At 41.0% G+C, this 27,769-nt stretch overlaps 1 protein-coding gene across 5 annotated transcripts in view; it reads left to right on the top strand.

Moving 5' to 3' along the window:
* FHOD3 (formin homology 2 domain containing 3) overlaps positions 1 to 27,769 on the top strand; it is a 611,741-nt gene that overhangs the window by 278,478 nt on the left and 305,494 nt on the right. For all 5 annotated transcript variants that reach the window (XM_043540433.1, XM_043540432.1, XM_037889932.2 and 2 more), the window contains exon 4: positions 14,277 to 14,344. In XM_043540433.1, the coding sequence (XP_043396368.1) occupies positions 14,277 to 14,344 (68 nt within the window). The remainder of the gene's footprint in view (positions 1 to 14,276; positions 14,345 to 27,769) is intronic.

Here is a 27,769-nt window from a genome sequence, read left to right as displayed (position 1 = left end):
CTCAATTTACATAAGAAGAAAAATTCCTATCCAAGGCTCAAAATGATTTTTACATATGTTAAAAAGAAAGCCAAACAACTAAGTGAGAACTGGCTGCCTCCTCGCCTCCAAACCAGAAAACAACCAACCAAACAACCAACAAAAAATCTTTCTGCCCTGAACAGCAATAAGATGGAGCGCCAGCCATCATCATACCAAGCTTCCTGAAATCGCAGGCTCCTTTTTATTTAGGGTGAAGAGGTGAGGAATTCCAAAAGTGTGGGTCCCTCGGAGATAGCACCTGGCCAGCTGCTCCCTCTCTCTTAATCCTAGTGGGCTGTATTTGGGAATCTCCACTGATGATAACTGTGGCAGCAGTGGAAGTGGAAGAAAACATACAAACAACAACAAATGCAAACAACTTCCCTCAATTTTTTAAAGATGAGAAGAATATAAGAAGATTTAGCACCCTAAGGCCTATCTAAACTTCCTGAGCCTGACACATTGTTCTTGTGAGATAATTTTACGGTGGGTTCAAACGAGTTGGAGAAATCCTAGCATAACTGGGGCTCCTATTGCTACCGCGATACAAATAATAATAATAGAAATAACTGTAGAAGAAATTCTGCCCTCTTCTTTACTTTTAAATTCTTGTAGTGTGATGAAGATAAAATATCAAAATTCCTGCCTTTCGGTCTTCAGGATGATGCATTTTTTTCTTCACAACTATCAGTTTTATTGTTCAGAGCAGGCGGGAACTTTGCTTACCGAAAGGTGTTTTGACATCTGTTTAATCCATTTGCACCACATTCTCTCCATTTGTTCATACATCTGTGATATTTCATTATTTCTTTCATGTTGTTGGACACCGGTTTCTGTTAAATTAATACAAGTGTGGTTTGGTCTTTCCGTAAAATTTAACTTTTTTCTCCTGTGTTTCAGATTCCTGCATACCCTTTCCTCCCTCCACTAATACATTTGTCTGAATTTGACTTATATAATTTATTCAAAATGCGGTCTAAGTGGTGGTGCATTACTTGTAATAATGAAGCACATACTGCAGGCAGACTGGTGTGAGATTTCTCCACAAGTTGTCATTCTTCCATACAAACCAAAACACAGCAAGGCTCCATTATATATAAAGAGAGATGTCAGTTTTGGTTGTTTGGTTGGCTGTTTAAGCAAGCTGGTTAGTCAATTTCCTTTTTCCTTTTTCTTTCCCATAGGTTGTAAGCTCTTTTGGACTGTCTTATTATTCTGCATTTGTACAGAACCTAGCACAATGGGATCTTCATCTATGGTTGGTGGCTCCTATGTGCTACCACTATATAAATAAATAAGGATATTTTTGTATGATTGGAGTGGTTCTCAACCACAGGTTCATGTACTGTTACTCATACATCAGGATTTTTTGATGAATACTCAGAACTGCCAAGCGTTCAAAAATTGTGAGGCAGATCCCAACACATCATGAGTTTGGCTTAAATATTATCAGAGTTTAAAAACAGAATGCAGTTTTGCATCTTTTTATTTGTCGTCTTGCCTTTTATCCTTTATGCGTCATGCTTTCAAGCTTTTCTTCCCAACCATGAAGGCTAGAATCTTATTTTGTGTGTGTGTGTGTGTGTGTGTAAGCAAAGATTATCATGCATAATTACATAACTCCGTCAGCTGGTGGTTGGAGACAAGCATCATAGGAGTCATGATCAAATTGTGAGAGTTGACAACACTGTGCTAAGATGCTGAGGTTCTGAACTACTCTCAGGCAGGTTGATGACTGCTGACTGCCAATTATGTGTGCTAATCTTGGGTGTCTGAGTTTTCGAGCATTCCCATGGTGGGGTAGAACAGGGTTTCTTAACCTGTGGGTCGGGACCCAACACTGGGTCTCCAGAATGTTTCAAAGGGTCGCGTGGCAGCTCCTGTGGCTCCTGTCCCATGGGGTTGGCTGGGCTCACCTCCCTGCTCCAGGTATGCAACCTCTGGGGTCTCAACGCCACTCAGGTTTGGCCCAGCAATCATGATGTTGGGAGTCCGGGTAGGTCAAATTTGAGTGAGTGACACTGCAATCCTGTGAGCCAGGTTGCAACTCCACTCACAAAGTTGGTCAATCGGGGGGTGGGTCAAAACCTGAGTGGCGCTTCAGTCCTGGATGTTGCAATGCTCGGAGCGGAGAGCCAAGCCCAGCCAGCCCTACAGCACAGGAGCTGCCACTGTGGGGTGAATGCTGGGCAGAACCCAACCTCTCTGGGGGCCAGGATCTGACCAAAGCCACCCTATGGCCTCCACCCCCAGACTATTTATGGGGTCGCAACATGTCATAAACATTTACAAATGGGGCCTGAGCCCAAAAAGGTTTGAGAATCACTGCGTTAGAACACGCACAGTTGATGAGAAGGCAGCTGATGCTATGGAGCTTAGCCTGGTAAACTAGTACATTCCCTGAAAAAGGACAGAAATCATAGGAACCTTCCTTGTTTTGGAGGTACCCTTATCCTCTGACGTACTTTGGCACATCTTTTGTACCACTAAAGTTTGGTTTGAGCCTGAAGCTCAGGAATGAATCCAAGTTGTTGTCGTAAATCAGACAACTCTTTGCACTCAGGTATTTTACTTCTTGCCAAGCTGTCAGCAAAAATAAAAATATGATCATAACTGTAAGGTCTGCAGAAATGTGACTTGATTGTTTTGCATTTTCTTAGTGAGAACATGCTAAAGCTGCAGATCACCATTGGCTTAGTAATATTTATAGAGTAAACAAGAGTTGGCAGCATTTTGGCACAATACCCAGTGAATTAAAACACGGAAAAATAATCTAGCATGAGATTGCTAAATTCTCATAAACCAAGAGGCACTGATGTAATTTCTCTTGCTTATACTAGTGTACAGTTCAGCAATTCAGAGACCGAGTTGTAAACTGAAACAAACATTAAAGGTTTGCCTTGACTTACATAGTTTTTTGGATAATTATATTTTTAGCCGCAGATTGGTTACAATAATCTCTAAAGAAAACAATGAGCTGTTCTATATTTCTTATAGCAATTTTCTCTGGCTTCATTCTCCTGAATTATGTAACCCATGTTTTAGGATAACTACTGCCTTCCTACTGTATTATTCTCTAGGGAACAATTTTGCATTATTAGGGAGATGAACAAGACGACCTCTTAATTCTTTTCCATCACCACTTTCTATAATATCCTGCTACAATATATGCCCTTGTTACTTTAACTCCACACTGCCTCTTCCCCTCTCAAACACTTTCTTTCATTCACATAGTTTTTCAAAAGAACAATCACCACAATTTTTGTATATTTTTAAAATCTCCCTCTTTTTAAATTACCAAGCTTAAATGAACCTAGGGCCATCTCCTGCACTTGAGACATAAAGAGAGTACTGATTCCTTTGCATTTAAGGGAAGAGGGACTGTATGAATAGATTATTGCAGGAGTACATGTCACAGGGCGAAATTAATCACTGGTGTAACTCCATTGAATAAGCAGGGAATCCTTAGTTGTTCAATATGTGAGCAAAGTTTTAACTTGTTTTCCAGTAATGGTGATGTTTTGAAGCAGATAAGGCCTCCCTGTATTCCAATGCTGTACTGTGTTGTTCATGGTGTAGATAGTATCATAACAAGTAATGTATTTGCCATTTTATTTTGTCAGTGTGTTATAATGTTCATTACTTGCATACAGCTTTCCCCCAGACACACGCATACTCACCCAAGCCCACAGTCTCCGGTGATAATTATAACTGGTAAGAAGAACCCTTGTACTGCAGCTTTCAAAACTAGAAATGGTAAGTGAATGTGAGAAGGGGAAGAAGTTTGGAAATTCAAAGAAATGCTGCAGTGGGTTGAAATAGGTGAAGAGATCTGAAAGTGCACCACTCTCCTTGCTCTTCTTACTCCTCAGTTTACAGAGAATGACAAGCTCATTTGTGGCTTTGGCCTTCTGATCACTTTTGAAAGATCATCAGCTGCAGTCCAACCACAAAAGCCAGCTCCATGGAGCATTTGGGCAATGAACTCCTCCCACCTGCACTCTGTTTGCCTGTCCTACGGGAGCCAATCTGAATAAGCCTATCATTCCTTACAGATGGCATATTTGAACCACACAACTGTCCCAAGGCTATTGCTGCTGCTTTTTTTGGTAAAGTCAATATGGTGCTCTGCCTTAGTTTATTGACTCTGACCTCCGCTGTCCAATTCTAGTTCTGTTTCTTACCCATTTAAGGACAAAGCCCATTGTTTATTGTCACTTCATGCTGGGCCCATTTCCCACCTCTGCACTTGTTCTAGAACAACAGCAGGAGTAGATTGAGACAGGCTTCTGCAGCATGGAGTAAGCAACACAGAAACACTTCTACTTCAGGTGTGAGTACAAAACTAGGACTGAAATAGGAGTGCTCTCTCCAAGCCAGTCTTCTTGCCCTGTCTCAGCACAGGTATCAGTTTATGTTTTCTTCCTTCCATTTTCCACTAGCAACCAGGACCTCAGTTCGCAAAGGTGAATGAGAAGAGGGAATACTCAAAGGAAGTTGTTACGCTGTCAGTTTGCAAAATTATTCATTATTCTCAGTGTGGTGCAGGAGTGACGTGTGGAGAGCTCCAGGTTCCACATCCCCTTCAACCCCCCAACCCTCAGCAGATGAAAAACAAAGGCTTCCCATTTCACTTAAGTATATAAACACTTACTGTGTTTCATCACATCCTTTTACTGTAAATCTATAAACCCCTGGTATTTATTTGCTTTGGTGTTTAGGGATAGTGTTATAAATGGTTCTTTCTGCTAGTTCAGCATGCGTATGGAGGCATGTGTGGGAGGGAGGGGAGTAATAATTTAAAGGGCTTTGTAAAGAAGGAACTCTTTCTATTGATTTATTCATGACAAATGTATACTCACATAAAGTCAGGCAGAATAAGCAGGGATTTGATAGAAATCATTGGAGGAGGGATTGATTTGATCTCTTCAGGCTTCCATAGTGGAAGATGATAACCCCAGTTGCTAAGAATATATGGAAAAATCCATCTTTCACATCTAATTGGACCATGTAGGTATCACTTTAATTTTTCTGTACATTGGTAATGAGCCTGGGGTGCCGATTCTTATGGTGGAGTGACAGCCATTTTGAAGTGCAGGAATTATGTAGAGAGATCAAGGATCCATTCCTGTGAAGATTTTTTTCTTTTGCTTTCCAGTTTTGGATAAGATGATTCAGCTCCTCCCTTATCTCTCCTCCATTTTCTAATTCCTGAATTTACTCATCTTAATACAAGCACTCCCTGTGTGTGAATCACAAAAGTTGCTGCTTTCTGACAGCAAGGATCATCTACCTCTCTCTGTCTTCTCATTTATTTCCCCCATTTGATGACTATCTCCTCTTGTCTCTCTTCTGTACTGTCCTCCCCAACTTTTCTCCTTGTCTACCCTGATATAGCTGTTTCTCCTCATCCTCTGGCTCTGTATTTTTCTCCTCTGTCTGTCCTCTTGCAGTATCCCTTTATTGCTCTTTCTCTTCGCTCATATTCCTGTCTGTCTTCAAATCATTTAGTCCCTTCATTCAGTGACCTCATTCTGTTTACATAGTTGTCAATATAGGAGGTGGGAATCAAGGTGGCAACCAGTTCCTGGAGGATGGAGGTACTTCCTGTTGAATTTTGTTACTTTTAATGTGCAACTTAATTTGCAGACCTGGTAGCCCTGTGTCAATCCCTGTCTGATATTGTAAAAATACCTACAAATAACAATATTCAGGAAGATCTCAAACGTTTTGGGTTTCGGATAAGCATCTCTTAATTCGGATGCCTCTCCGAACCCAGGGAGGCTATTGAAAGGCTTTACGGAGATCCTTCCGCATACAGGCTCCCTTGTCAAAACAGAATATCCCTATCTGTGGGGTCTCCTTGAGGGAGGCCCAGCAGACTGTTAATCCAAATTGATACGTTCAGTGGGAGGACTGCAGACCTATAACATAGAGAGAAAATTTCTTGAGATGAGATGTGTAGATTTGCCCTGTAGTTCTTGCATTATGGAAAGTGAAGCTCTCCCTCCCCCTGCCCACCCTAACCCTGATGTGGTTCCACCCCCTAAATCCACAAATTCTCCCAAGATCTGCAGATGCCCTCTGTCTGCACTGGCTCCCTGAATTCACCATCAGCTCCCTGGCAGCTTGGCTTTTGTAGGGGTCTGAAAGAGTTGTGGCGATGGGGGAGGGTTCAGTATTAATTTATGCACAAAAGTGGCATGGGTTTCAAGGTGAGGTGGGAGGGGCTTATAATTCTACCTTGATGGCTATCTCTCCTCCCCCTCCACACCTGCGGATCCTGTATATCACAGGGTCTCTGAAGAACAGGTTCTATTGGGGTATGGGGAAATGATGCCAAGAGAGAGCATTCCTTGTACCCAGGCCTGATGGATCATGGTTTTTTACATCCCTGTCCTCTCTACCTAAGGAGGTGACACAGTCCCCCAGATAATTAATGAAGCAGTTGTTTTGTGTCTGAATGAAAATGAGTAGAAGTAGGTTTTATTCTCATTGTTAGTCTGCCATGCATTCACTGTGAAGCAGGCTGAAAATTCTTTGGAATCAATCAGTGCTGGCAGCAACGTGGGCTTGAAGAGAGTTACTATAATTTGTTCTTGGCCTGTTGTTTTTCATCAGGCCATACTTTATTGTCAAAAAACTGCATTTCCTCACCAAATACTAGTCATTTACTGTTGGATTAATGAGAGACTATAAATCTTAAATTCACAAACTACAAATATTGCACAAATGAGTGTGTAATAATTTGTTAATTTATATATAGATAAACAGATTAGATAAAAATATCCAAGATTTGTAATATACAAAACTAAGTATCCTCAATAGAAACAGCAATTATGTTAATGTAATAGTGGGCAATGTGCCTGTGAATAATTCCCCTCTTGAAATGATATATTTTGTAGGGGTCTGGGATTAAAAGGAAAGTGTATTGTCTTGCCAACAGATTTATTATTGGCTTTTGTGGGCAAAAACAAAACTAAGAAGAAAGCCCCTTTTTGGCATCATCACAGGTCTTTTCTTAGAGTGCCACTTTAATTTGTCTGACATACAATGAAAGAATGGCACGTTGCACTAATTAGTGTTGTATACAGTAAATTTATGGATCTGAGAATCTGTTTGCACCCATGGGCCCAATCCAGTAGTCTGTTGAAGTCAATTGGAATGTTGCCTGAGGAAGCACTTCAGGATTGGATGCATGGGCCTGATTCATTGCTGCTACTCCACTTTTGTGCTTGTGTACTGCTGTTGATTCAAGTGGAATTACACTGGTGTAAAACAGGAGTGGCATGGTGGTGAATCAGGCTTTATATTTATACGGTACTCAGCTCTCACAGCAAGAGTTAAGTTTTTCCTACTATAAAAGAAAAATTGCCTGACTTCGTTTTTTCTCTCTTCTTTCTGTGGAAAAATTCAAATTGTTCCCTTTAATTCCAGTAGAGTGTTTAGCTGCCAATGAAGGTGTAGATAATACATGTATTTCCCAGATATTCAGGTTGTTCATTGCTTTAGGTTCAGAAATAATATTTTTAAATTTAAGTGGTAGCCAGATTTTTGGTGTTTTATGGAAGCCAGAGAATATTGCTACTCTTACCTCATGCACAGGGATTTTACCAAGGACTAGCAGGAACTATTTCAAATGTCCTTTATTGAGTCAACGCTGCGGACCCCGGTAATGTAATGTAATATAGAGTGTAGTATGTTTCTATAATGAAAGATGTTTCATCTCTGAAATCAGAGTTTGGAGAAGAGGGGCATGGATGGGAAATGTGGAGGTCATTCAGTTAGGAGCAAATGAAGCAGAGTAACTCCCATTTGTGCTCAGCCAGATGTTAGCTTGCCTTTTGCCAGTAACCCAAAAGGCTGACGTTTCATAAATTACTGTACCCCAGGGACTAATTCAGCTGGTGTGATGGACAGGGAAGGGAGGAGTTGTGTACTTCCCTGGTCAGAGATCAGGCATTACACTTGGGACTATGTTTATCAAGGTATTTTTTTAAAATTTATGAATAAAAATGTGATTTTCCTAGCGAATACTAAGGAAAATTGAAGATTTTATTAATGACATAGAGTGGCGGTTCTCAAACCGTGGGTCAGGACCCCAAAGTGGGTCACAACCCCATTTTAATGGGGTCACCAGGGTTGGCTTTAGACATGCTGGGACCCGGGGCTGAAGCTTGAGCCACACCGCCCAGGGCCAAAGCTGAAGCTCTCAAGGGCTTACAGGCCCCCTGCTTGGGGCTGAAGCCCTTGAGCTTCAGCTTTGCCCCCTGCCTGGAGCCGTCTGGCTTGGGCTTTGCTCTCCTTCCCCTCCCCCTTCCCCCACCATCCCCGACCTAGTACAGTGGGGCTTGGGTGGGCTCAGGCTTCGGTCCCCGCTCCTGAGGCCGTGTAGTAATTTTTGTTGTCAGAAGGGGGTCATGGTGCAATGAAGTTTGAGAACTTCTGACATAGAGGGAAATTACTACTTTTATTTTATTTTATTTTTCTCAGAACACCGAAAAGGAAAAAGAATGAAACCCTTTCATGCTACAACAAAAAGCCTTTGAAAGTCATGCACGAGAACCTTCCCAAGCTCCCTCTCAGTGTAAAATAAGCTAATTGCAGACTCGATCACCAGAGTTGTCTTTTCAATGATCCACTGATGTTTGTGTTTGCCTGAGAGAAAACCACTTTCACTGGTTTCATTTTTGGTCTAGGAAAGCTGTTTTAAAATAACCCTGGGTGTTAGAGGGGATGGGTGAAATACTAGTTTGCTTCTGTACCGTGTGGCCCTTTCTTAGCACACTGATGCTGAAGGTAAGGACCCAGTGTTGCCAACTCTACTGGTTTTAGCACAAGTCTTGCAATATGTGAAATTTTATTTAAAGATTCAGCTCCTGGAGACACCTGATTAGCTGAGAATCTCCTCTTTCATTTTAAAAATAAGTTTCTAGTGCTGAACTGTAGCTCACGAAAGTGGTGAGGATGAGTCCCCTGGCAATAGAATTATTGTGGGGGCTGAGAATGTGACCCAGAGTGATTGGAGCAGCCACTGCCGTGCCCAGGATTAGTCTGGGGAATACAAAGCAGAGTGAGCAGGGTTCAGGTGCCAGGGGCCAAGCTGGCCCCTTTCTATCTCTGGCTGAAGAGCGTCCTCCAAGCTGGCAGATGGTGGCATTTGGTGGAAGGATCCAGGGATGCTATAGCTGGGACCAGACAGGATCATGGGGACTGGAACCTTTGGGAGCCCAAGCGGAGCTGGGAGATATTGGGAGCTGGGTAGCAGATGGCTACCCAGATGGCTGAGCTCCCTGCAGGGAGCAGGAGCCAGGCACAGGTGTTGGAGGAGGCAGGGATGGGACAGGCTCTGCAAGAGTCACCCCTGTTCCAGGGGTCTCCCCCATCTCCCTCGCTACCCCTGTCTTCCTCTCAGCTTCCTCCTTGCTCTCCTCTGCTCCCTCCTGGGGCCTCCTGTTGTCCCTCAGGATGCACCTCAGCCCCCATTTTACCAGCTCTGCTGGTCTTGGGGCACCATTCACCCCAGTTCGTACTCCCTAGTCCAGTCCTGGTGCTGTTCCAGCCCTTACAGGTCCCACTCCTCCCACATCCCCGCAAGTGTGATGCGTGTGGACAGAAACATATCAGGCCCCACAATATTTCCATTGAGGGGTGCTATCTCCCACTCCCCCCTACCCCTGAGTTCTGCTGTCCCTTACCCTGTTGTTTGCAATTTTAAGCCAGAGAGTCCTTCCTTCCTTGTTTTTCCCCTGCGTCGGTAATGAAAACAACATGAAACTCTCGGATGTGGTTTGGGTTCGTATTGGCTGTGGTCTAGTCAGGTTCAGGTCGGGCTTTAAAATTGGGCCCAAGCAGACCTCTAACAGATAGTGCCTCCTCTCCCTTAAAAAATAATCCCTGCCATCTAGCGGTAATAGCTGACAAAACTACTGAGTGTGATCACTCCAAGATGAATGTCTTTAATAAAATCTTGACTTTCCGAACCTCCACAAGCTCTCTCTTTTATTTAGGAACTAAAAGCAATTTTGCAAATCATTACCATATAAGCATCAGAAATGCACGATTAATATTTAGGGAGTTTGAGACCTCTGACTGTGTCTATTGCTCTTAATTTATCTTATTTAATTTTAATGGTATTGTGGTTCCTGAATATATGAGATCCCTTTCTGTGCTCAGTCTGTGGAGGATATGAGTCTGTTACAGCCTTTGGTTGTGCGTCTTGGCATATTAATTTAATGTGTAGCAAGCTCGCTCTTTTAGCTCTGGAGGGTCCATGGTTCAATCCCTGGTGTGTCAGCCAAGATCCAGCTCTCACATGAGCTCGCAAGGATTTTCTTTTAAGTAAAGATATTCCTTAACCCTACTAGCCAACGTTGCCTGGTATGTATCCTCAACTAAACCGCATTCTTTCAAAGAAGATCATTTGACTGGCTACTAACAGAGCAGGCTCCATACAAAAGCTGTCTTCTTGTCTCCTGTTAACAGTTGGTGTTTATATATGGAGTATTTTATATGATAGCAAACCCGTGGCCAGCTAGGACTTTAAAGCTGTCAGCATGGCCCTCTTAGAAGTTAGCGGTAGCAGCGGGGATACAATTTGGATGCTTCTGCTTCAGAATTATAGGCACCTATCACTTCAGTTACAGGAGACTCTTCTCAGCTGTTGGCTGAATTATGACACACTCATTCAAACAGAGAGCTGAGTATTTCTGAGTCTGTCCAGTAGAGGGGTAGCATTACACATCACAGTAGCGAGTTCATTACAATCCATGTGACCCGGGTGTTTTGTTAGGTAGCTTTTGCTATCTTGTTTCTTAATTATCTTTGGTATTCTTATGAAAGCACTGTAAAAAAATATGCACTTCATTCCTGGTTTACCACACAAAGAGAGATTACTGCAATTGATTATTCTTGACTTTCAAATCCTGCTGTCAGTTTAATGTTTAATGTTTGCACTGTCTCTGTTCATATATGAAGCTTATGGGATAAGCATCAAAACACGCTGTTAACTCACATGTGGAATTCGCATTCCTTTTGACATTTATAGGAGTTCTACCATTCCTTGAGGGCTGTATATAGCCCTAAATGTTTATCTTGTAGATAAAGTTCTGTGTATCTTGAAGAAAATAGCATAGTACCACAAGGAAAAGAAAAGCTTGCCTTATACAGAGTTCTCTGCTTAGGGTGATTTACACTCTTACTTCATGCAGAAATCAACCCATGGCATTTTCTAATGTAGCATAACTCTTAAAGATATGAGTATTTCACTTATCTTTTGGATTACGGGTCTGTAAATGTTTCTGATTTTTCATGATTCCTCGGTGGAGCCAAGTCTTGAGAAGATCCATGTATTGCCAAGGCATGTAAAAATTAGCCTGAATAAACTGTAGCAGTTGGAATTGTGAGTGAATAGGTTACATCTGTTTAAATACACAAGCTCATCTTAACATGTGAAGAGAACTGTGAACATTAATTGGGTTTTTTTCCTCCAGTTTGCTACACGTGGCCGGTGCAACATGCTGGCTCACATCTAAAATGTATTGTTACTCCCCTCTAAGTGGAGTCAGATCTGTTCAAGTGTTTGATTATGTTGCCCTGTGGTAGCTGGCTGCCTCTGCTATAAGCCTTAATACTGCTAGAAACTATTGGTGAGCCTCCTTTAGCTCAAGTGGTGTATATTCAGAAGTGAAGTTACAGACTTCTGTCTCATATGAACAACTGACAGACACATTGTCTATCCTTGAGCCATAGATTTTTTTACACCACATCTGTGAAAAGAGAAAACAAAAGAACACAAGTAAATAGTTCAACTTTATTCTTCTCAGAGAAATACCAAAAATTGCATGCACCAGCGGAAGCAGCCACCATTGTAGTATAACAATACATGATTATTATTTACCCCAGGCTGCGGCAATAATTGCTTTTGTGTAAGGAAGGGCCCACAGGTGACATTGTTTAAAATGTTGATATTTATGTACAAAGTTGCCAGCACTACAAGAAATGGTGCCTCTCTTAATTAGGATGATGCTGCATTGCCTCATTTGCCTCACTCTGCGATGCCAGTGACTTATATGAATGGAGGGAAATTAGTTATAACAAATGCCAGATGGAGGTATATTTCACAGAGAAATAGTTTTGTGCTATATAGTATGTGAAGTCAACAAACAAGGTCTTAAAAAAATCCCTATTATTCTTTAAGCTTTCCTGACAAGACTCCTCTTTATCAAGCCAAGAAATGTCATCTGCTTATACATGCCAGTACATTTTTAAGATAGAATAATTAAAGATTGCAGTTTATGGTTTTAAGTGAAATCCCTTCCTCCAGGGTTTTTGTCAGAAATCCATAAACTCTACAAGGAAGAGGAATGGTTGTAACAGCTGTAATAGTTGGGTCAGTTCTACACATTCTGCCTTCAAAGCCAAAGGCAGTTTGGGATGACCAAAATGCTTTATGAGGCTTATAAACAACTGCTGAAGTTATATTTTCTGATTGGATGAGACTATTGGGACTAGAAGGTGTTTATTCACATTAACCCTCAGGTCTTCTCAAATTAAGTTTCTTAGAGTTATGTGGAAAAAGGAAAGTCTCTGAGCAAAAATGTAAGAAATCCCCAAATGCCTATTTTTTCTGCGTCCTTCCCAGAAAGAGGAAAAGAAAATGTGGCTATTGAATTTTGTATGGTATTTAGTGTAGTACAAAAATATGCAAAGGGACGTGTGTGTGTGTGGGGGAGAGGAGAATTTATTTAAGTCAGTTCCACACACTTGGCTGATGGTGTGTCATCTTGCCATACAGGAACATCCACAGTCTGCAGTCACTTTATCCTTGATCCCATGAGCCTCTGAGTGCCTCTTTAAAGCTATTGAGCATCCTTCATATCCATCCTTTGCAGGACTAGGCTCCTATGCTCCATGTGATACCTTGTGGGAGAGGCTAACAGCATCCTGAAAGGTCACCAAAAGAAGTTGGTTTCTCTTGTTAATTGCCTTCATAATATGTTAATTCAATACACACATATCGCCATATTTGGGGTCGGGAAGGAATTTTCCTCCAGGGCAGATTGGAAGAGGCCCTGGGGGTTTTTCACCTTCCTCTGTAGCATGGGGCACGGGTCATTTGCTGGAGGATTCTCTGCACCTTGAAGTCTTTAAACCACGATTTGAGGACTTCAGTAGCTCAGACATAGGTGAGAGGTTTATTGCAGGAGTGTGTGGGTGAGATTCTGTGGCCTGCATTGTACAGGAGGTCAGACTAGATAATCATAATGGTCCCTTCTGACCTTAATATTTATGAATCTATGAATCCATCTAAAATTAATGACTTTTTCCACTTTTCATTATTTGTTCTATGACTATGCATTTATATATATGTGTGTGTGTATAGAGAGAGAGAGAGAGAGATTGAGATATATATTAAGGGAGAAAAACATTGTTCTGAATTATGCTCAGAACAAACTGTGCAGCTATTTCTGATATTAAGTATCCTCACATACATTGCAATTGCAGAAAGGTATTTCAATTACAAAAAATGAGAACACAGGAAAGGAACATCTTGGGGATTCAGTGGCTCAAGGACTGATAATGGGGATGTGGATACTTTTACTTCTAAGTCACTAGTTCAAATGTAGATAGATTGGTAGCGATCTAAGCTTACTACCACTTGACAGTAGTCTGCATAAAATGAGGGATCTGAGTGATATGTCCTCAGTCTACTTCCCATTAGATTTTCCAAATCATAAAGCTGGCACTAGTTAGCACGATCATTGGCCATCGTAGAACAATGGTCAAAGACTGCATAGGTATGAGGACTGAAGTGCACTCTCGTTCCTTAAAAGTAATCCTTCCAGGACAGGATTGAGGCTCATTATTGGGGCAGTGTGGGGAAGCTTGCAGTGCAGCTGCTGTGAAGTCTTCATTGCTGTCAGTCCAGTACCTTTCACAGGCTCTAAATTTAAAGGAAAGAAAGCTAGATAGACACAATTACACTTGAAAAATCCTCATAGTCTCATTTTCTTCTGACCTTTCCTAAAATTCCTCTGGGAAATTTCACTCAGGCCATCAATAATTAACTCATTTTATTTGTGCTATTTGATTAACAGGTATTATATCTATGAAAAAAAAAGGTTGGCTAGTCTAAGAGGAATGTACTCCTTAGTAAATGGACACTGCGACCATTCCTCACCAGCTCCCCTCTAACTCCATCTCATTTTGGCAGTCTTGTTAATGTTGGGATTTTTTGTTGTTCCTTATTTCAGAAAAACTCTACAACTCCAGTGGACGGGAGCTGAGACGGGCCCTTTTCTCTTTGAAACAAATATTTCAGGTAAGTGAATACCTTACCGATGAATCTCCATGCTATTCAACACTAAATTGTTTTTCCTTCTTTGCATAAGGGAATAATTGAAAAGTAACCCACATTGATGATATGACCTGGTGGTTAGGGCACTGATGTGGGAGACTCAAGTTCATGTCCCTGCTCCAATGAATATTTAATTATTTATACAAAATGGGACAGCTCCAATGGAAAAGGTTTAGAGAGACCCATCCCAAAAAAGCCAGTAGTCTCATAATTAGAGCACTCACCTGCATTTCAAATCCCTGGTCTGAGCAGGGACTTGTACGTGGGTTTTCCACATCCGAGAGGAGAGTTCCAACCGCTGAACTATTAGCTATTCCGTGGTGGATGGGTTGCTCTTTTCTTCGGTTTTGACCATACATTCCATCCTGGACCTGCAAAACCTTTCTCAGCTAAAAATTTGTTGACCCTGGTACACTTCTGCAAAAAGGTTTTGTTTTGATGAATTGCAAAACTATTTAGTTGGAAAATTCCCAGCCAGCTCTAATTATAATTCATATGCATAGGCAACCTTCTTTCTGGCATTTCCTAACTATTGAGTGCTTTACTTTTCAAGCTTAATACTTTTCTTTTAATACAGTTTTTTTAGTGTAATTAAGCATTGAAAGATAATATAAGGGTTTTTTTTAAAGGAAACATAAGATAACTACTTTTAAACTAAACACAAATTAAGTAGATCATTGGAGTTCCACTAAGGATGGAGTTAGCTTGTTGACTGACCCAGTCTGATGGTGTGAAATAATCAGTTTCCATAGAGTACTGGATTTTCCTTCTCTCTTATATATTTGTTCTAAAGAGGAAGTTGGGAACTGTCTATGTCCATACACCTGCTGCCAACTGATTTATGAACTCTCACTGAATGATGATGATTTTGGGAGACTCTTCATCTCCTGCATTCCAGGATAGAAATTATAATAAGACAATGACATGTCACTGGGAGATTTGAGGGAAAAAGTACAGCTTGTAGTGGAGAGAATCCATATCACGTTTGAATACTTGAAGTTGTGTGTTACCAAAATGGAAAATGAGGGAGAAAAGACCATGAGAGAAATTATTGGAGTTTTAACAATTAATTGTTGTGAAGATTAACTACAGTACCTATGTAATACCTGTGTCATTATTCCCATTAGTTACAAGTATTTTGAAGATACTGTCCAAGGTTGCCTTTAGAATATTTTGAAAAGAACTGTCAAGGAAAAAATACAAGATTTTTATAGACAGCAAAGTGATGTTCTGTGACTTTTCTCGAAAGATGAGAAACGTCTGCGTTGAAATGTTAATTTATAAGCACTGAAGAAAAGTGGGTGAGTTAAAGTAATTGTGTACTAAAATATATGTCCAAAATGGTGCCAGGAGACTTGAATTTCTAGAATCAGTGCCAGGAAAGTATTGTAGTATTAGAAGCCTTTTGATATAAAATTGTGCTAAGATTAAGAAAAAATTCTAGTCTTCAGCATAAATCAGCTATCTGATGATGTTCTATCATGTTGGTTTTAGTAATAAAGCACCTTCAGGGCTACTTTTTTTTTCTGAAATATTAGAATTAACGTTAAAAATTGTATCTTCAGGCTAATCCCATTCTTTATGTTTTCATACAGTGCTCATTTTGTAATAATTTTCAAAAGGCAGTGGAGATTTCATCATCTCTGAGAAAAGTGCCAGAACATCTCATAACACCGTCTTTTTGTAATCATTTCATCAGAGATCAGTTAATTTGGCAAAAGAGTCTGTGCCCATCTATTTTTTCCATTAAAAGAGTTTGAAGGTAGCGTGCATCTCTTATTTGCATTAAGGGAATGAGCCCAGGTTTTATAAGTCATTCAAGCAGCACATAAATATGAAATCAAAATAACCAATGCTTTTGTTTGTCACACAAGGCCTCAGCAAAGTGAAGTAAGGCTTGGCAAATATGGAGCCATTGTTTTGAATCATAAACAAACAAAAAATAAGATTAATGTGACATGTACAGAGCAGGAATCTCTCTTTGGTTTCTGATGAGGGCTGAATTCATTAAAACGGTAAAGGGAGAGTTTTCTTTTTAAAGTCCTAAATACCATTGCTATTTCTTAATTTCCTATTTTAAAATGTTAATATTTCCAATCAATTTTCTCTGGGATAAATTGTGATACTGTTATTTTGATTTACTATGTATTGTGATTGTATCTGCATGGACAGTCAAGTCAAGCATGTTCTTCTAAGGGCTTGTCTACATTACCCGCAGGATCGATGGGCAGCGATCGATCCAGTGGGGGTTGATTTATTGCGTCTAGTCTAGACACGATAAATGGACAGCCCAGCGCTCTCCCGTTGACTCCGGTACTCCACCGGAGCGAGAGGCGCAGGCGGAGTCGACAGAGGAGTGTCAGCTGTCAACTCATTGCAGTGAAGTCACCACGGTGAGTAGATTTAAGTATGTCGACTTCAGCTACGTTATTCACATAGCTGAAGTTGCATAACTTAAATCAATCCCCTTCCCCCCCAGTGTAGACCAGGCCTTAGTGTCTTAACTATTCAGTAACTGCAGGAACGGTATTATGGCAAGTCCATGAGGGAACCAAGCACCCTTTGCTTATGGGCACAGCGAGCAGGTATGTGGCCTACATCTTCTAACTGGCCACAGTGGCAAATGGGAGCCATGAAGACTCCACTTGTCATAGGCCTGGTCTACACTGGTGGGGGGGAATCGATCTAAGTTATGTAACTTCAGCTACTTACTTAGATCTACTCACCGTGGTGTCTCCACTGCGGTGAGTCAGCAGCTGACACTCCCCCGTCAACTCCGCCTATGCTTCACACTCCGGTGGAAGTCGACGGGAGAGCACTTGGCGGTCGATTTATCGCATCTAGACTAGACGCGATAAATCGACCCCCTCTGGATCGATCGCTACCCGTCAATCCTGTGGGTAATGTAGACAAGCCCATAGACACAGAGTTGGGAGGCTCCTAGGCCATGGCCCAACCACTGCTTGGCTGGGCCAAACTTGAGTGTCGCTGCAATTCTGTGCCCCAGGTTGTAGCATTACTCACTGAAATTTGGAGGGGGCAAACATAGGGCCTCATGTGCCAAGGGTGTAAGGAGGCTGCTGGGAGGGGGGCTTGAGAGGGGAAGAGAAGGTCAGGTGTATGTGGAGAGAAATCCAAATCTATGTCCCCCCATTTTAAATAGTGCTCCATAACCTTCGGTTAGAGTCATTAGCAGCACATCTGATCAGTCCACATCTGAACTGATTGAGCTTTATCCAGAGATTGCGAGGAAGGTTAAAACAAGAGGGCTGGACTGTTGGTTTTCTTATGAGATAGGCATTGACTATGTCTGAAGCTTATTCTTGCCACCTGGTATGTCATCTTGAGATGATATTGAGGTTCCTTAGGGGAATTGTCCAAATGGGGCACCTTGAGCTGAGACAGTGGCTCAGTGCATTAAACACCTCTTTAAACAGGATAGATGTGGCATGTCTTCTTTGCTCACCTTAAGGAGCAGATTCTGCAAGGCAACTTGTTGCCTGAGGTCAGGAGAGGCAACGGACAGGACTGGTAGCCAGGCCAGATTGGTTGTTCTCATATTACCTGTTGTTATATGCATAGTTTCGGTCAGCTGAGTGTCTGCTAGTCTTGTATGAAAAGAGCTGACCCACCCTGGGAAGCAATACTTGTCTACAGAATAACACAAGGCAAACCCAGAGTTTCATATGCCTGGCCTATGCTTAAAAAGTAGGTTGACCTAGTTACGTTCCTCCGGGCTGTGAAAAATTTCACACCCTTAGCCCCTGGTGTAAACATGACTAGGTCAACAGAAGAATTATTCTGTCAACCTAGCTACTACCTTTCAGAATGATGGGTTAACTACATAGAAAAACCCCTTCTGTCGATGTAGGGAGCTTCTACCCTACGGCATCACAGCGGTAGCACCTTAGCAATGTCACTGTAATGGCTGTAGTGTAGACATGCCTTTAGTGTCTGTATATTGTCTTCCCAGGTACAACCAGCTAAATTGCTGATTCTTGTCTTTATTTGCAGTGAGGTGTTGATAAGGTGTGCCTTTCAAGTGATTCTGATTTACTGTTTCCTTACTCCACAGATACTCCTGTTGACTTCAATTGGAGTACTTGTGCAGTAAGGAAGGTAGTATTCAGCATGAGGGAGGGTATCGGAATCTGGCCCTAAATTAACAGAAAATAAGCATGGCACATAATAAAATAATGAACAGGAGTTCCTCTTTTAAAATCATAATTTAAAATAGAGGAAAAATAGCTGTATTAAAAAAAACCCTTAATATTTTATCAGTTTTAAAGGCAAAATAAATGAATAATGTATAATAGTATATCTATTTTACACGGTATTAAAGGATTTTATTTAATAGAGCCTCTAGTACTACAGCACATAATAAAATGGAAAAAGTTATGCTCAGAGGAATAATAACCATTCTTGAGAAGGTACAAACTAAAAATGGTGATCAGACCATAGTTTAAAAATATGCTAATTGTAGTCTTTCAGTATATCAATGAGTCAGACAAAATACATTCCTACAAGAGAAAGAAGAAGAAAACAACAACAGAAGCATCCACTATTTGTAAAATTGAAATACCACTCTCTAAAGAGGACTGTAAGAGATGCTGATCAACTAGTGCATTAGGTTTTGTGGAAAGCAAGCATTGATAGAGTATAGTGGTAGAGTATTATGTCAGTTTTTGTTTTAGCGAAAATAATCTTTTGCATAAAGAACTTTTTCCATTAAAATGCCAGTGTTCACATCTGGCGGTGTTACACTGTATCCTCTTTGATTAATCTATACTTTGATGATGTTGTCAGAATGTTGGGCAATAAAGAATACATAGTCGCATACAAAATCTGCGTATATATTTTCGCCTTTTGTCACAAATTCATTAATCATAGAACAATGGAGCTTTGTTTAAAATGTTAAAGGGAGTAAATATCTCAGACTCCTGAAAACATTAACTAGAAGGTGTTCAGAAGCACACAGTTTTATCAGTAAGTGAAATCAAGTGTCACACACTTCAGCCTCTAAGGAGTCATCAATCACTCTTAGAAGAGTAGAAGGAGTATACTCTGTTTTCCTCATTGATCTGAGGAAGGAGATGTGTCAAGGAGAGTACTCCTTCTGCTCTTCTAAGAATGATTGATGACTCCTTAGGGAGTGAAGTGTGTGACATTTAATTTAGGAGCCTCTGTCCTGGCATGCAAAGCCCTGTAGATTTGTCCAAAGAGAACAGTCTTCTAAACTCAGATTGCCAGATCTCCCCTCTAAGAGCTAAAACTCTTGCAAGGACTCCTGATCAGCCATGGGGAAGAGAGAACCTTTCTTCCCATCCTGATTTCCCAATCTCATAGTCCAGAGTTTGCTTCATCTTCACCCAACTTCGAACAAGACAGGTCTCAAAAATCACCAGTGAAATACAGGTTGTATCACCCTAAGTGTTAGCAAAGTTCCTTTCACAAAACCACATCCAAAGCCAAAGCCTTACTGAGGCCTAGGCAATGTTATTGTCTGTGGATTAAAACATCCATCAGATCACACACACAGATTTTAAAGTGTTGAGCTCTTTCTTCTAAGCAGGTACAAAAACATCAGGAGTAGGACAACAACCCTAGAAACCACAACTTTTTGCGTCTGAGATATTTATGTCTATTTGAATTGAAATACTGTAGCACAGGACAACTAATTTTGTGTTTTCTATCTAGTTTATCTTGCATTACTTTGACATTTAATGTGACGTTGTTTGATCGACTGTACAAGTTACTGTCCCATGAATGGGCACTTCTTATTAATGAGCTGCATTGTAGGTTTATTCTGCATGCTTCTTGAGTGAAATATTTGCTAGCAGCTGTCAGCTCCAAAATGAAGTGGAAAGAGTCACAATATAAAGCCACTCTTCCATTTTCATTCAAGACCTGAGGGATGAAATCCTGGTACCACTGAAGTCAATGGCAAAACACCCATTTTCTTCAGTGCGGGCGATAATTTTATCTGAGGAATGAAGTGTTGGTCTTCAGTGTACATGTAGTGACAAATAGGGACAGTTTAACAGTACCTTTTGGTTCACTTCACTTCATAGTGGTGTAGCTCTAACACTTGTTTTATTTTAGACAAAAGGTGTGTGAGAAACCACCCAGGAGCTTTTGGTCTGAATGTTGTTTTGGGTAGGTATGTGTGAGTATGTGAGAGAATACAAAGAGACTGAGGCCAGGTCTACACTATAAACATACATTGGTATAACCTACATCACTCAAGAGTGTGAAAAATCCACACCCCTTAGCGATGCAGTTATACCGACCTAAGCTATAGTGTACACAGTGCTATGTCGATGGGAGGGGTTCTCCCATCCACATAGCTACTGCCTCTCACAGAGATGGATTAACTACGCTGGAAAGAGAAGCTCTCCTGTTGGCATAGTAGTGTCTTCACGGAAGCAGTATAGAGGCTCAGCTGCACTCCTGATTTAAGTGTAGGCCTGTCCTGAGGTCACAGACAGGAACAGAGAGGCAGAGGAAAAAAGGCAAGAAAAAGCCAAGCAGGAGCCTGAAAGCACACTGTGACCCTAAAGCAAACTTGACAGAGTGGCTTTAGTTCTGGTGTTGGCTAAAGGAACTTAGGGGGCTGGTAAACTAAGAAACTGCTCCTTTTTGTTCTTGGCTCCAATGTATTCAGAGACACAAGATTTTGTACATTCCTTGTAAATAAACAGGATTGTATCAAAGAAATTCCTGGCTACGATCAATTTCTGCTCTCGACTGGAAAACCCACAGAGCCCTAAACTTTGATTAGCCATTTGGGTCAAAAAGGGGCAACAGTATTTATCTGTGATTGAAATATGGTATTTTTTCTCCCTTCCCTTTAACTGCAAATGCCAGAAGTGAGGTATGGAGGAAAAAAATTTCCAAACATTCCTGTTTTCTTGAAATGCTTTGGACAACTGAAGTCGCCAAGGCAATAAAATATACAAAGCAATAAAACCATCTATAATTTTTCCACTTCCACCAAATGTAATTGAACTAGTACTGGAGCTTCTTCTGTGAAGATAGGCCTTCTTTCATTGAGTCATTTTTAAACCATAACTTACGTTTGAATTTCCAAATTCTAGGCTATGTAAACTGGCCATGAATAAATTTAGGCAGGAAATTAGAAGACGGTTTCTAACCATCATAGGAATGAGGTTCTGGAACAGATTTCCATTAGGAGTAGTGGGAGCAAACAACCTAACGAGTTCTAAGGTGGAGATTGATAGGTTTATGAACAGAACCATATGACTGGGTGGCCTGCAATGGTAGGGGATTGGACTCGATGATCCAGGAGCTCCTTTCCAGTCCTCTGTCCCCATGTTCTTCTGAAAGAAGGGCTGGATGAGCTTAGTTCTTCACATATAGTAGGTAGAGATCAAAAAGACCAAGTAGATAATTGAGTCCATCCTTCTACAATGTCAAGATGTTCCCTTCTTTTATGTCTCTCTTAAACCTAGATTGCTAAAATGCTGTTATTGCAAATATTTACAGCAGTATAAGGCATATTACTGAACATTCAATTGCTGTCACCTCTCCATTGCTCCATCACTAGCAGATAATTATTGTTTTTTTGTAACGTATTTACATCTAATCTAGTCCCCACTCTGAGTGTTAAGGGTTGTTCCCTACAAAATACTTTCTATTATTTTGTCTAGTTTTGTTTAAATGTCTCAAGCAATGGCATACATAAGAATTCATACACAACACCAAATTAGGAGGAAGTCTGGTTTGCAATACCTGTAGTAACATCACATTAAAGATTTGTCTAGAATAGGTGAAGCAATTGAGGTTAGGTTGGGGCTAGCTAACACATTTTAGCTACCTTTGACCTAAGGTTGACCCTATTTTAGTGCAGACTCAGGTTAACACTTGTACCTTGATCTAGCTGGTTAAAGCTCACTCCAGCACTGTTCTTGACCAGCTAAATTGAGGTGCAAGATGTTAACATGTTTGTACTAAGGAAAAGGTAACCCCAAGATAACCCTAACATAGTCTCAACTTCTTTTCCTAGTCTAGGCAACCCTTGAGAGTTCACTTATTAGATTATTAAATTTAAAATCCCTGTAAACATTTAGTGTGCTCTTTTTCTAACGGTTTGATCCAACTGCAATTAAGTAAATGGGAATTGTGTCATTGACTTCAATAGGACTTGCATTTGGGCCTAAATTTCCAACTGTGGCACCATCCTCAGCAAACAGAAGAGCACTGGATTTTTGAAAAGAAGAGAAGATTATCATTTGTGGGTATCATCCTTGTTTAGCAAATTCATATATATTTAAAATCTTAATACTTTTGCATGTCTTACAGAAGGCATATATATTCTCCCTAAATAGGGGAGGACAATTTCTTTTAATTGGCAGAACTGTTGTTTTACCCTAAATTAAACCTGAAGATATACCGGTTATGTTGTGTGTACCCTGTGTATAGGATGACTGACCTTGCTTCTTCTCTTCCTCTGTCTGCTGTCCTCTAAGCAATCACTGCAATATTAATGAGGAAAGATATGAGTCTTATCTATAATTTACCATCCTATAGACTTTTCTCTGTGATATTGGGTGGATATAGGGACAGATACATGAGTGATGTTTGGTGATTTTAGCAGTTTGAATGTCTGGCAGATCCTCGTGCCTCCTTTCCAGAGACCACTCAGAGAATAATTTAATGGAGGAATGTCTTTTCTTCAAAGTTTTAAATATTTTTTTAAAGTTCAGATAAATGAGCAATACAACCAAAAGATTTCAGTCTTTGGGGCTACATTATTTCCCAGTGCCCCTGATAGGCTGAGTACCAAATGTCAGTCAGTCCTCTTTATGGTAGAACTGCAAAACCCTTCCAGGATGTTAAATATTTTGTGGCTTTTATCAACTTTCTGGGACATACCTTTTACATTAAAATCTTTATTTTTCCAGTATTTTAGTGATTAATATTAAAATCACCACATTTACCCAAAATATGATGTAGAATTACATATTTACTAACAGTTTAAAATAACCAAAACACCATACTTTGGGGGTGGGGGGGGAATATGCAAATTAGCAAGAATAGTATTTTGTTCTACATTTTTTTCAGCATCCGACACCAACAATTTTTACATTTTTGCTTTGATGATATTTCTGTGATGCAGTTTGAAATTTAGTCCCTGAAACAGGCTTCTGTTCACGTGCTGTCCTGGGGTGGGAAACCAGATATGGGGGATTAATGGCTGTAAATAAAATGTTTCACTTTTCAGCAAATTTTGATGCCCACTCATTCATGCCAAGATGGAAATACATAACCAGCAATAGTTTGGTGTATATTTGAAATGTCTTCAACTTGGCAAGAAATGATCTGGTCTTTTAATACATTAATGTCAGACTGTTCTACTAGCTGGCAACAGAAATACTCTGGAGATGCTTATAAGACTGGAAAAGAAATTTGCTGGCGTTCGCTGTTTGATAACTAGCCAATTGACTCATTGCAATGTTGTGCTAGGACATTGATACTTTAAGGGTAAGTTTTCTGCATAATCCACAGAGAGCTAGGAGTGCAACTCCCATTATAAGTTGTTTACCTGCTCTAAAAATGTACCCATTGACCTGTAGTGGTTGTTGGGAATGTCTTAGATATAAACATATACTAAGACAAAATGCTGTTCTGTGTTGTATTGTTCAGCAGTCTTTTTGCACTGGTAATGCGATGGCATGTAGGGGAAGTGAAATATGTCACAAGTCAACATTTGTTTAGTATTTTCTTTTCTTTTGAGAGACCATCCTGGCCATTCTTGTCCTTCAACTTCCACGAGATGTGAGTGTAGAACGTTACTTTATTAATGGCTCACATAGATTTATTTATAGCAGTCAAACTACTGACTTTGTTTATCACTTATACTTGGCCTTAGAGATATATAAGGTGTAGCAATAAATTAGATGTTTTCCTTAAGATTCTAAACATTTTATGATACCTGAAGTGGGGAAGATCTCATTATTTGTTAAACTTATATTCCAACAATTCCTAAAGGGAATGGTCAGGCTAAGGGCCCCATTGTGCTAAGTGCTCTAGGAACTGTATGAACACGCAAGAATAGGTGGTCCCTGCCAGGAAAATCAGTCTAACTAGACAGAACAGACAAAGAATAGGGAAGAGGGATGTAACGTAAAAAGCAAGTAGTCAGGTGAAGATTGGTGTTTATCATGTTATTGTCCCATTTTTACATATATGTATATGTAATAAGTTGGAGCAAGAGGGAGGGTGGAGGATGTAAGTTGACAGGGAGATGAAGCAGGAAGAGTCAGGAAATGTGAGGAGGTAGTTGAGAGGGAAGACAGGACTGGGAGAGGAACATAGAGGGTAGGGGGAGTGAGGCTAGCAGGGGAGGAATTGTGGTGGAAGGTGGGTGATTGAAGCAACAGCCAGACAGCAAAAAGAAAAGGATATCATGAGTCAAAGCTGAAAACAGAGTCTGATTAGATCACCTGTGTCTAGGTACACCTCACTCTCCTACCCCATACACACATCCTATTGCTTCCGCCACTCCCCGTATCCCCTGACTGAAATGTGGGGAGTGTCTACTTCCAGGAGACGGCCCCACCTCTAGGGTCTGCTCTTCTTCACCCCGCCAGATGGCTGGCCAAGGGGGGCCAGAGCCCTGAATGCAGAAAACATCTGTGGATGGGGAATACTTGGATCTGGGGTCTAAGAGAGTTTGGAGGAAAGGAAGCTTCCTCTTCCAAGCCAGTGGATTGACAAAAAGTCACCTTGAAGCGTCTCTGCTGCCCCTACTATTCTCCATTAGGCTATGTCATAGCTGCTGGGCCCTGTATGCTGTCTCTAATGTGTTTAGGTCTGTGGATCTAGAGAGTTGCCTTTCCCACCCGCATCCACTCCCACTGCATCCCCAATTCACTCTTCCACAGTGCTGCTGAGAGAGGGACAGCAAAGTTCCACGTCATGATTTCCCCACCCCCACCCCCCCGCACTGCCTGGCCTCTCTGCTTTTGCATAGCAACAGCATAGTATTGTGCTGTGTTTAAGGACCTACTGGCCTGGGGAATGTGGGACACAGCTTTTGACTCATAGTTATGAGGCATTTTTACTACTTCATCTCTAAAGTAACCATTAGTTGACAGGTAAGGCAAGATTAAGCCTGTTTCTAAATTGGCTGCCTTTCAATTATTTATAATGTTTCACTTTATTATAGAATCATTGTAGTCAGAGCTAGGTCATCTTGTCCACTGCCCTACGTGCTTGTTCTTTTCCGTATATTCTTGAGTATTTTGTCCAGATAAGATATAAACATAGAAACTGCCATAATGGAGCTGACCAGTGGTCTGTCTAACCCCACATCCTGTTTATAATAATGATCATAATCAGATGCTTCAGAGGAAAATGCAAGAAACACAACAGTGGACAATTATAAACTAAACTGTCTGTAGGCAAAGTTCCTTCTTAGCCATTTCTGTTAGAGATTGGCTTATGTAGTGAAGCAGGAAGGTTTATATTCCTTAAATTTTCTGTCTAACCTGTGTATGTTCCCATTATGCATATAAATATCTCATCCTTCTCGAATCCTTTGTAACATTTGGCCTTAATGATACTTTATGGCAATGAGCTCCATAGGTTGAGTATTTGTATATAGTTTTGAAATGGTGGCCTTTCAAGTTCATTGATTGTCTTTTTGTTCCTATACTGTGGGAAATGGTCAACAGGAGCAACAACTATACCTTCTCTGAGCCACTCATTATTTCGTAAGTATGTATTCTTTTATTCATCTCTTCTCTATAAGTAAGAGTGCAATGGGGCTTCCACCATTTCTTTTGGGAAACTCTCCCACAGCCTGTATGTAGAATTGCTAGGGAATTACCTTCATAGAATCATAGAATCATAGAATATCAGGGTTGGAAGGGACCCCAGAAGGTCATCTAGTCCAACCCCCTGCTCGAAGCAGGACTAATTCCCAGTTAAATCATCCCAGCCAGGGCTTTGTCAAGCCTGACCTTAAAAACCTCTAAGGAAGGAGATTCTATCTCTGCCTTCAATCTCCTAGATGTCATTACATGTAATGACAGGTTTCAGAGTAGCAGCCGTGTTAGTCTGTATTCGCAAAAGAAAAGGAGTACTTGTGGCACCTTAGAGACTAACAAATTTATTTGAGCATAAGCTTTCGTGAGCTACAGCTCACTTCATCGGATGCGTTCAGTGGGGAGATTTATATACATAGAGTATATACAGTGGGGAGATTTATATACATAGAGAACATGAAACAGTGGGTGTTACCATACACACTGTAACCAGAGTGATCACTTAAGGTGAGCTATTACCAGCAGGAGAGCGGGAGGGGGGGGAGAACCTTTTGTAGTGATAATCAAGGTGGGCCATTTCCAGCAGTTGACAAGAACGTCTGAGGAACAGTGGGAGGGAAATAGTTTTAGTTTGTGTAATGACCCATCCACTCCCAGTCTCTATTCAAGCTGTCAGGAACAGTATCCCCGATAATGTCACGGCAAACCTGGTGGCTGAACTTTGTGACTTTGTCCTCAGCCATAACTATTTCACATTTGGGGACAATGTATACCTTCAAATCAGCGTTACTGCTATGGGTACCCGCATGGCCCCACAGTATGCCAACATTTTTATAGCTGACTTAGAACAACGCTTCCTCAGCTCTCGTCCCCTAATGCCCCTACTCTACTTGTGCTACACTGATGACATCTTCATCATCTGGACCCATGGAAAAGAAGCCCTTGAGGAATTCCACCATGATTTCAACAGTTTCCATCCCACCATCAACCTCAGCCTGGACCAGTCCACACACGAGATCCACTTCCTGGACACTATGGTGCTAATAAGTGATGGTCACATAAACACCACCCTATACCAGAAACCTACTGACTGCTATTCCTACCTACATGCCTCCAGCTTTCATCCAGACCACACCACACGATCCATTGTCTACAGCCAAGCTCTACGATACAACCGCATTTGCTGCAACCCCTCAGACAGAGACAAACACCTACAAGATCTCTATCAAGCGTTCTTACAACTACAATACCCACCTGCTGAAGTGAAGAAACAGATTAACAGAGCCAGAAGAGTACCCAGAAGTCACCTACTACAGGACAGGCCCAACAAAGAAAATAACAGAACGCCATTAGCCGTCATCTTCAGCCCCCAACTAAAACCTCTCCAACGCATCATCAAGGATTTACAACCTATCCTGAAGGACAACCCATCACTCTCACAGATCTTGGGAGACAGGCCAGTCCTTGCTTACAGACAGCCCCCCAACCTGAAGCAAATATTCACCAGCAACCACACACCACACACCAGAACGAGTAACCCAGGAAACTATCCTTGCAACAAAGCCCGTTGCCAACTGTGTCCACATATCTATTCAGG

Source organism: Chelonia mydas, chromosome 2, assembly GCF_015237465.2.
Source record: "Chelonia mydas isolate rCheMyd1 chromosome 2, rCheMyd1.pri.v2, whole genome shotgun sequence".
In the NCBI taxonomy this organism is placed as follows: domain Eukaryota; kingdom Metazoa; phylum Chordata; order Testudines; family Cheloniidae; genus Chelonia; species Chelonia mydas.
This window is presented reverse-complemented; position numbering and strand designations above follow the sequence as displayed.